The sequence below is a fragment of the Cetorhinus maximus genome, chromosome 32 (genome assembly GCF_964194155.1).
Source record: "Cetorhinus maximus chromosome 32, sCetMax3.hap1.1, whole genome shotgun sequence".
NCBI classification, from domain to species: domain Eukaryota; kingdom Metazoa; phylum Chordata; class Chondrichthyes; order Lamniformes; family Cetorhinidae; genus Cetorhinus; species Cetorhinus maximus.
This window is the reverse complement of record NC_135910.1, coordinates 16,981,193-16,991,741: the sequence shown is the minus strand read 5'-3', so window position 1 is coordinate 16,991,741 and position 10,549 is coordinate 16,981,193. Positions and strand designations below refer to the sequence as shown.

The window sequence follows — 10,549 nt, the reverse complement described above, 5'->3', positions numbered from 1 at the left end:
TGCCACTGGCTTATAATTAGGTCCCCCTTGGGTTGTCAGAGTTTTGGGGCCTGTGTCAACTTTTGTTAGTTTCCTAGACAGGTAGGTAACCCTTTGCTACGAAACAAAACAAAGCAGGTGAACAAGTCCCAGGGGATGACTCCGCCACTGGTTTGAAGTTGCCCTGACATATTTCAGATTATCAGGCTAAAGAACAATGACCTCTGGCAGCCTGCAGCTCAAATCATAAGAGACATTGCTCTATTGCTTCATCAAGGCCATGCAATAAGACCTACGTTACAATTTCAAAAGACAACACTTTATTGGTTGTAAAGTAATTTGGGATATCCTGAGGTTGTGAAGGGAGCTATAAATGCAAGCCTTTCTCTGGTCTTCAGTTGCCCTCAGATAAGCCAATTGAAGAAAGGTTTGCTGTTCTGGTGGGTATTTATTCTTGCACTTGGCTTTGCTGTTTACAAAGTTTAATCAGGTGGAAATTATTTTCTTTTTATTCTTCTCCAGCAAACAGTTTTCTGACTATCAGCAGCAGATCACAGCCTTTATTGTTCCTGTTGGAATATCTCTACATTCATTGCGCTGTCACCATGGATTTAAATGGGACAACTTTGCTTTTTGCTTTCCTAAGTATTCTGTTTGTTGTGTGGTTTCTTAAAAACAAACAGCGGCAAAAAGGCAGGCTTCCCCCAGGTCCTCCTGCTCTCCCAATCCTTGGCAACTTGTTTCATGTGAATGTAAAAGCACCTCACAAATCTCTCATCAAGGTAAGGAGAGCTTCTTTAAATAAGTAAATACTGTATTTCAAAAGTCCTTTTTGTTTCTTCCCAGCTTTTTCTCATCCTTCCCCTTTGACTCATCCAAGAGGCAATTCTAAAACCGTTAGGCTGGCTTAGTTAATGTTGGTGACCTTTTAAAGGGAGACACATTATTAAGCAATGTCAAAACACACTGGGCCAGATTTTTGTGGCGTCGTGGAGGCTCTAACAGGCCTTTAAAAATGGTGGGTGGGACCTAGATCCGGAGTTTCACCACCCCTCCCCTTTTCCGCCGGATCCCATTTTCGCTGGTAGGGGAAAGGGGACTCGGTATTAAGCGCGCAGGCACAAATTACAAACCAGCTAGGCCATTTAAACTCAGTGCACAAGACAAGGAGACCCGATTTTCGCTCCAGGAGCGGCCTCAACCCGCGGTGTGTATTCCACGACTTTATGGTGGAGACGTAAATGCTCTCAAGGGCAGATAAGGTATGTAGAACTATCAAGTTGTCAGGTTATTTAAATCCCCTGGCCTTTAAAATTTGAAAAAAAACTGCCTGCCTGTGAGTAAAAAAAACAGTTCTAGCAGTTTCAATAGTTGTTTGCTGACATACCCCTAAGTGCTATCTAAGTAGCATTATGACTGCTTGACTGCTTTCCACAACCTATCATCAAAGTTGGGGGCTGGCTATAAGTTCAGAGTTTGAGTGACAGCTCAGAGATTATTAAAGTGTTATCTGTCTTTGATATAGGGTTATGAATATAAATGTTTGTTTTTATCGGGGATTAAGTACTTGAAGGAATTTAAGTGTATTGAATGGGCTTTCATGAATGAGATATTTTTATATAGTGAAGCCTGTAATAAATATTTTGAACTTTATTTAATTTTATCTTGGTTCCTCAGGTCTACCTATAATGGATACTAGGTGAGTTGGCATGGAGGGTGTAAGGGCAAAGGATAGTGGGGGCATTGGTTGGCATGAGTTGGCACTAATTTCGCATAGGGGCTAGAAAGGACAATGGGGACAGGTAGGGGGCATGGGTTAGCATGGAGAGTGTGAGAGGCCATTGGGGGTGGATGGAGGCATGAGTTTGCATGGATGGGGCATGGGCAGTAGGTGAGGGTGTGTGAGAGGTGAGGGCTAGAGGGCCTAATATTTAACAAAACAACTGGGACAAAGTCCCAAAGAACTGAGACAGGCCTTTTAGCTAGCCTGCCTTGCCATTTGGCATCCCCTACGGCCACCTCTGATCTGCGTCCAAGGCGTCGGGCCCGATTCCATCCTGAACCTGCCCACCTGGAGTGAAAATCTCGTGATTCAGCACATTGTTTTTTCCTGAGGTGGGTGCACTGAGCCGGGAAATTTCCCAACCCAAGCTACCCGCGTCAATGCTGTAATTTCCATCATGGGTTCTGTTTCTTCTAGTTTGTGGAGACTCTTTCTGAATAGATACAGCAGACTGTTTTCTGCAGTGCACTGTTTAAATAGACTCTGTTTGCTGAGTAAATGGACTTTGTGTCCTGCTCCGCCCACTTTCATCCCATTGGTTAATACAGTGGTGTTAATAGATATTTTGATGCTGTCCGGGGTGCAGTACCTTTTTTAACAGTTGTTACTTATCTATCGTGTCTTCACAGCTGAGTGAGCAATATGGCCCAGTATTCACCATCTGGTTTGGTACCTACCCTGCAGTGGTGCTGTGTGGCTTTGAGACTATAAAGGAAACGTTGATTGAGCGAGGGCATGACTTTGGCAGTCGGTATCCCCTCCCAATCTTCATAAAGGCAACAGGAGGCTATGGTGAGAACTCTTTTCACTCTGTTCAAATTACTGCCACTGCTTTTGCCCTGGTAAGATTTGAGCATTTAGAATCAGAATGTACAGCACAGGAAGAGGCCATTTGGCACATTGAGTTTCTGCCACTGTTAGATTGTCAACTGGAGTTACACTTCCCTGACCTTTTCCTGTATATTTATATGTCCTTGCTTTTGAAATAATGTTTTCTGACTTCTCCCTCATTCACCTAGTGATAATGCTGATTCTATGCTACCTTGGCGAAATTTAAAAACTAAGTGAGGAACAAAATGAGGTCATTCAACATATCATAGGAATACAGCACTAATTTTACAAAGCACCTTTTCCATTCTCATGACATCCCAAAGCTCTTCTTAACCAATGAAGTGCTTTGGAACTATATTCATTGCTATTATGCGGGCGAACATGACAGCCATTGAGCAATGACATAACTGGTTAGGTAATCTGTTTTTAGTGGTGATTAATGGGTCAATATTCGTCAGGACACCAGGAGGACTCCCCTGTACTTCTTCAAAGGATTCAATGGGCTGAATTTTGCTGTCGGCGAGCAGGGGGCAGGGCCCACTCACCGACGCACAAAATGATACGGGATGATGTCGGGGGCCTGACGTCACCCCGCCCCATTTAAATCTTCAGGAAGGCAGGGGGGCGCAGCAAAATCAGCTGCGGGCCCGCCAACCTGTCAATGGCCAACTGAGGCCATTGACAGGATCATTAAAACAATTAAAGGACCTGCCCGTCCAACCATAAGGTTGGTGGGTCAGCCAGGAGCCCCGGCGGGGAATAGAGAAAACATGGAACCTCATCCACCGGCGGGATGAGGTTTCATGTAGGGATTTAAAAAGTTCAATAAAGTTTTAGTGAAATTTATGAACATGTCCCATCTCATTGTCACGAGGGGGACATGTGAAGGATTTTTTTTTTCTATTTTTAATGTTTTTAAAACTGTCAGCGATTTCCCTGAGGCAGCACTTAGCCTCAGGGAGATGTGCGCTCTTTCGTGCGCATGTGCGAAAGAGCGCACTCTCGCTTTTGGGGAATCCTCCCCAACCCAGACAGGGAGCACATAGCGCTTCCCGCCAGACTTCACGCTGGGCGGGCCTTAATTGGCCGCCCACTTAAAATGGCAGTGGGGCCCGCTTCTCCAGCGGGGATCGGCTCCCCGCCCGCCGGAGATTGGGTCGGGCCCACCTGCCCAGTAGCAGAAAACTCTGCCCAATGGGTTATTTTACAGACAGATTGGCCTGGGTTTAACACCTCATCCAAGGATAGCACCTATACTGCCCTGAAGTATCAGTGTAGGCTATGCGGTAAAATTCTGCTGTAGGAATTGAACCCACAATCATCTCCTCAGAGACAGGTGTGAACCAAGCACATCCAATCTTCAGTGCCATTCCCTCACAAGGCTATCAATTTTGTACTTTGCCATCAAGGAAAAGTTAGGCCAGGATTTTTCAGTCAGCATGCAGGGGCACGCCCTAAATGCCGACGCGTAAAGTGATACACGATGATGTCGGGCATGCGTCCTGACATCATTGCGCTGTCTTGTGTTGTTTTATTTGGCGGGTGCATGCCGGAGTTGGCTGCGCACCCGCTGATATTTAAAAGGCCTATTAAGGCCATTAAGGAAGTAACTAAGGTCAACTTTACGCTGCCTGTCCAACCTAATGGTTGGTGGGCAGGCGAAAAGGCCAAGCGGCCTTTACGTTTTTTAGGAAACCTCATCCACGAGCGAGATGAGGTTTCCAAAAGCTTTTATGAAATAAATTTTTTTAAATTCTGAAATATAAAAACATGTCCCATCCCATGTGACACAGAAATTTTTTTTTCCATTTATTTACTTATTTCAAAAGCGCTTCGATCTCCCTGAGGCAGCTCCGGGCCCCAGGGAGATCGAAGCGCTCTTTCGCGCACATGTGAGCAGTCGGACGTGCATCCACGAAAGAGCGCTGTCCCTTACTCTCCCTTCTCCCCCCGGCCCGCACAGTGATAGCGCTGAGCGCCACCGCTCGCATCTTACGCTGGGTGGGCCTTAATTGGCCGGCCCGTGTAAAATGGTGGTGCGGAGCCGATCGCGGGCGGTGGTGACTACCCGACGCGGGAAAAATTCAGGTCTTAATCCGTTTCCGGCAATGAGGAATAAATATTACCCAGGACACACCGACAACTCCCTGCTCTTTTCGAAAAGAATAGCTACCCAAACTGGGAGATGGAACCTTGGTTTAACATCTCATGTCCAAGACAATGCATGTGCCATACAGAACTCTCTCAGTACTGGACTGAAGTGTCAAACTAGCTAAAGGTGAAATCTTGAGTGGACCTTCAACCCACAAACTTGTGCAAGTTCATGGCATAGCTTTCGACTGGGCACCTAACAGCCTTTCAGATTCAACATTGAGTCCCAACAATTTTAGATCATGTCCTCTGTCCCCACTTTTTTGTGTTTCTTTGCTGGTTTATTTTGTTTTTCTTTCGTTTTCCTCTTGAAAGTGACATATTCCAATCCCAAACAAAAATCTTAAACTTACAGGAAAGCCAATTACCTAGGTATGAGGGGAGAACTGGCTAAGGGGGGGTAAATGAGCAGTGGGAAACATTTAAAGGAACAATTCAGAATGTTAACATAAATACTTTCCATTGAAGAACCAAATGTCAGCAGGGAGGACCCATCCATGGTTCACTAAGGAAGTTAATACTAGATTACAAGAAGAAGCTTACAATGTTGCAAAAAATCTGAGGGTTGGGAGTGCTTTAGAAACTAGCAGAAGGCTGCCAAAAAGTTGATAAAACTAGAAAAACTAGAATATGAGAGTAAGCTAGCCAGAAATATAAAAAAACAGATTGTATTGCTTTTACAAGTATATAAATAGGAAGAGAGTGACTAAACATTGGTCCCTTAGAAACAGAGACGGGAGAAATTATCATAGGGAATGAGGAAACAGCGGAGGCATTGAACAAATATTTTGTGTCTTTCTTCACAGAAGAAGAAGTAGAAGAAGTTCCATACCAGAAAAAGACAATAAGCTAGGGACTAAAAAGTGAGGAAATTAGGGAAATTAATATCAGCAGAGATAAAGTATTGGAGAAATTTAAGGGACTAAAATCCAACAAATCCCCAGGACCTGATAGCCTACACCCTAGAGTTCTAAAAGAGATAGCTGCAGAGATAGTGGTTGTGCTAGCTATGATTTTCCAAAATTCCTTAAATTCAGGAATGGTCCCACTAGATTGGAGGTTGGCAAATATTATTACCGTTTTTCAAGAAAGGAGGGAGAGAGAAAGCAGTGAACTACAGGCCAGTTAGCCTATCATCAGATGTGGGGAAAAGGCTGGAATCTATTATTAATGGTCTTAACAATGCAATTAGAAAAGCAGAGTGTGATTAGAACAAGTCAACATGGTTTTAACAAAGGAAAACCCTATTTGACAAATTTGTTAGAGTGTTTTGATGGTGTAGCAAGTAGAGGAGATAAAGGGGAACCAGTAGATGTAGTATACCTGGATTTCCAAAAGGCATTCGATAAGGCGCCGTACAAAAGATTAATAGGCAAAATAAGGGCTCGTGGAGTTGAGGTTAATGTATTAGCATGGATAGAGGATTGGTTAACAGATTGAAAACAGGGTGGGCATAAATGGGGCTTTTTCAAGTTGGCCGGCAGTGAATAGTGAGGTGCCCCAAGGATCAGGGCTGGAGCCTCAGCTATTCACAATCTATATTTTTAAGAAGATATTTTTAAAAGGATATAAAAGAATATTTTTAAAAAGGTGAGAAACTTGAAAGTGTTGATTGTCAAAGAGACTTTGGTGTGCTGGTACAAGGAATGCAGAAAGTTAGCGTGCAGGTGCAGAAAGCATTTAGGAAGGTAAATGGCATGTTGGCCTTTATTGCAAGAGGATTGGAGTACAAGGTAAAGAAGGCTTGCTATAGCTGTACAGGGTTTTGGTGAGACAGTATCTGGAGTACTGTGTGCAGTATTGGTTTCCACATTTAAGAAATGATATACTTGCATTGGAGGTGGAACAGTGAAGGTTCACTAAATTGCTTTCTGGGATGAGGAGGTTGTCCTATGTTGAGAAGCTGAGTAAATTGGGCCTACATTCTCTGCAGTTTAGAAGAATGAGAGGCGATCTCCTTGAAACCCACAAAGTTCTAAAGGGGCTTGATAGAGTGCGCGCTGAGAGGATGTTTCCATTGGTCAGGGAATCTAAAACACAGGGGCACAGTCTCGGGATAAAGGGATTGAGATTTAGGACTGAGAGGAGGAGAAATTGCTTCACTCAAAGGGTTGCGAATCTTTGAAATTCTTTACCCCAGAGGGTTGTGGATACTCCATCGTTGAATACACTTAAGGCTGGGATAGTCAGATTTTTGGTTTCTCAGGGAATTATAGGATATGGGGAGTAGGCGGGAAAATGGAGTTGAAGCTGAAGATCCATCATGATCGTGTTGAATGGCGGAGCAGGCTCAGTGAGCCTTGTGATCTACTCCTGCTCCTATTTCTTATATTTCTCTCTTAATCATTTAGTTTGCATTTGGACAGCAGCTATTCAGGATCCTGCTATTCACATCTTCTTTAGACACATCTTTTGTTTCTTTACTTGTCCTATTACCACTCTCTTTAGCCTTGCACCAGAAAACTTTTTGTCATTTAATCTCGCCTTTCACCCATCCTATCACAAACCTTCCCTTTTGCTCTTCTGCCCACCTTCCCCCTTTACATTTGTACAAAACCTATTACATTTATAACTTTTCCCAGTTCTGGTAAAATGTCAGAGTCCTGAAATGTCAACTGTTTCTCTCTCCACAGCTTTTTAAAAAATCGTTCATGAGATGTGAGCATCGCTGGCTGGGCCAACATTTGTTGCCCATCCCTAATTGCCCTTGAGAAGGTGGTGATGAGCTGCCTTCTTGAACCGCTGCAGTCCATGTGATGTAGGTACACCCACAGTGCTGTTAGGGAGTTCCAGGATTTTGACCCAGCGACAGTCAAGGAACCAAATGCCATCGGAATCTTCCATTTCCGTTTTTATTTCATATTTCCAGAATTTATCATATTTACTTTTGTGTTGTCCCACCTAGAAGAACACAGCACTGTGGGTGTACCTACACCACATGGACTGCAGCGGTTCAAGAAGGCAGCTCACCACCACCTTCTCAAGGGCAATTAGGGATGGTCAATAAATTCTGGCCTAGCCAGCGATGCCCACATCCCGTGAATGAATAAAAAAAAATGACCATACGATTGAGGTACCCTTGGCAGACGAGGAAAAAGGGAGAAAGGAATTCAAAAATATTCAGTACATCTTGCCCAAGGCCAACTGAAAATTCAGTTACAGCTAATTTTCACTCATGTTAATGTCTCTCTTGCAGGAATTATTGACAGTAATGGGGAGACATGGACGCAGCTTCGGAGATTCTCTCTCAGCACGTTGAGGAATTTTGGAATGGGAAAAAAAGGCATTGAAGAGCGGATCCAGGAAGAAGCACAGTTCCTGGTTACAGCTTTCCGAGATAAAAAAGGTTTCTGACTAAAGTATTAGAACATTTTTTCAATGATTAGAGATAGACTTGTCTTTTCCAAGTTAACCGGGGATAGGCAAGGATCACTTCTAGGGTCTAGTGGGAAGGGATAGCAGGGCGAAATGGAGTAAGGTTTGACCTGATGGCTTCAATTCTAAAATTAATTTTGCCCCGATGGAGAATTTATCGGAAACTCAGTAATCTAACGCCTACACATTCTGTGACACAGAAACAGATTGATTAGAGTCTTCGTGAGATCCCACCTGGAGTATTTTGTAAATTTTTGGTCTCCTTATCTAAGGAGGGATATACTTGCCACAGCGGGAGTGCAATGGAGGTTCACCAGATTAATTCCTGAGATGACGGGATTGTCCAATGAGGAGAGATTGAGGAGATTGGATCTGTATTCCCTGGAGTTTTGAAGAATGAGGGGTGACCTCGTTGAAACTTGCAAAATTCTTACAGGGTGTGACAGGCTAGATGTGGATAGGATGTTTCTCCTGGCTGGTGAGTCTAAAACCAGGGGACATAATCTCAGGATAAGAAGCAGGTCATTTAAGACTGAGATGAGAAGGAATTTCTTCATTCAGAGGGTGGCAAATCTTTGGAATTCTGTACCCCAGAGGGCTGTGGAAGCTCAATCATTGAGTATGTTCAAGACAGAGATCGATAGATTTCTGAATACTAATGACATCAAGGGATATGGGGATAGTGCAAGAAAGTTGCGTTGAGGTAGATGATCAGCTACGATTTATTTGAATAGTGGAGCAGGCTCGATGGCCTTTTTGACATACTCCTGTTCCTATGATTAATTTAGCACAATCAAACTTGGTGTATAATTCCAGTCACCTTGGAGTATTATTATTACCAGCATGCAAAGTGTATAGGCCATCAGATAGTTTGGAAAGTGGGCATGGTTCAACAATGTGGGAACTGGTTTGTCCTCATGGACATTTTTTAATCACAAAGCCCAATTGGTGAAGACTTAACGCGCGCTGTCCCCTTTCAGTTCTGGAGTGTTGAGAAATGCCCAATCATGATATGGTCAGGTGAAACTTGGTTGATGATCTGTAAGTTCAGAGATGATATGGTGATTTATCGGAGCAGCTGCTGTTCACGCTTCACAGCTACAATCTGGTAAGGAAAAGTTAAATGAATCAGGAAAGGTTGACTGTATTGGGTGTCTAGTAGAGACCTATGGTGTTGGTGGATGAAACAAATCAGAGTGAATTGACAACATAATTTTTTTCTCAAAGTCTTTTCACCATTTTTGTTCCCATATCTGAATCAGGGCGGCTGACTATATTGCAGAGCACTGGTAACCATGGGTGGGTGCAGTGGGGGATGGGGAGCAAGGCTCATTTTTTTTCCCTCTATCATGGATGTGAGCATCATTGGCAAGGCCAGTTTTTGATACCCATCCCTAATTTCTCTCATTGTGCTTGATCCACGGGTAATGTCTATTTGAGTATCTGGCAGCTTATTGTGCGATGAGCAAGGATCGAGAGAAGAGTAATATTCTGCAAATGGGTAGCAAAGTACAAGAACAGGTGAGCGTAAAGTGGAGGCACTTGTTCACCAATTAGTCGGCAAATTTGGCAATTAGGTTACTTCAGGATTTGACTTAGCAGTTAGTAGATTTTGCAACTGGCCGAGGGAGATGCCTAGTAGATTGGCTGGGCATTATATTTGAAATAGAAACGGAAAATGCAGGAGATACTCAGCAAGTATGGCAGCATCTGTGATGAGACAAACAGTGTTTAGAGAATTTTCAATTGGTGGGACCAGAGGTGATTGGGCCTGAAATTTTCCACTACTGGCTGACCTGCCGGTCTCCTGCTCTGGTCCTGCCTCTGGGCCATTTTCGATCAGGCAGGATTGATGGGAGTGGGGTGAGGGTGGTGGGTAGAATGATGGCCACCTGCCTTTAAGTGGCGGGTAGCCAGTTAAAGAGCCTGTTAAGGTTACTTTCTGATGCTGGCTGGAATTTTCTCAAACAGGGCCAAGAGATGGAGGCAGCCTCTCAGTAGTTTGGGGGGTCTAGTGCTCCATCCTGCTCGGAAACCCATCCGTTGAACCTGCCATAGCCATAGGGCCACAGCCGTGACTGCTGGCTGACCAGATCATCCATGGTGACGCCCGGGCCGCTGTGGCCCTTTTTGATTTTTAAAGTTTGTGAAAGTTCTTTAGAGGGTGCCTCCATCTTGAGGCGCTCTGTCTCTCTCTTCTGCCTACATCGGCAGCTCCCACCTCTGATGGTGCGGCTGCCAGTTTCTATGCTGGAAGAGCTCCTTTTGATGGTGGGCCTGTCCACTGTCTTTAATTGGGTGTGGTTCCTTAAGGGGGCCACTTAAAAAAATCACCATCTAGTTCTCAATGCTACCGTGTGTGTGCTCCCAACCCGCATTTCAACCCAGTGGCTGAATCAGGACCACAAATGAAAATTCCGCCCAACCTTT

General features: G+C 44.2%; 1 protein-coding gene across 1 annotated transcript in view; it reads left to right on the top strand.

Annotated features, from left to right (window-relative positions):
* Nucleotides 1–261: 261 nt before the first annotated feature.
* The window catches only part of LOC144671303 (uncharacterized), a 49,186-nt gene continuing 38,898 nt past the window's right edge, over nucleotides 262–10,549 (top strand). The window contains exons 1-4 of the mRNA XM_078533114.1: nucleotides 262–419; nucleotides 502–761; nucleotides 2,392–2,554; nucleotides 7,941–8,090. Coding sequence (XP_078389240.1) covers nucleotides 585–761; nucleotides 2,392–2,554; nucleotides 7,941–8,090 — 490 coding nt within the window. The 5' untranslated portion in view covers nucleotides 262–419; nucleotides 502–584. The remainder of the gene's footprint in view (nucleotides 420–501; nucleotides 762–2,391; nucleotides 2,555–7,940; nucleotides 8,091–10,549) is intronic.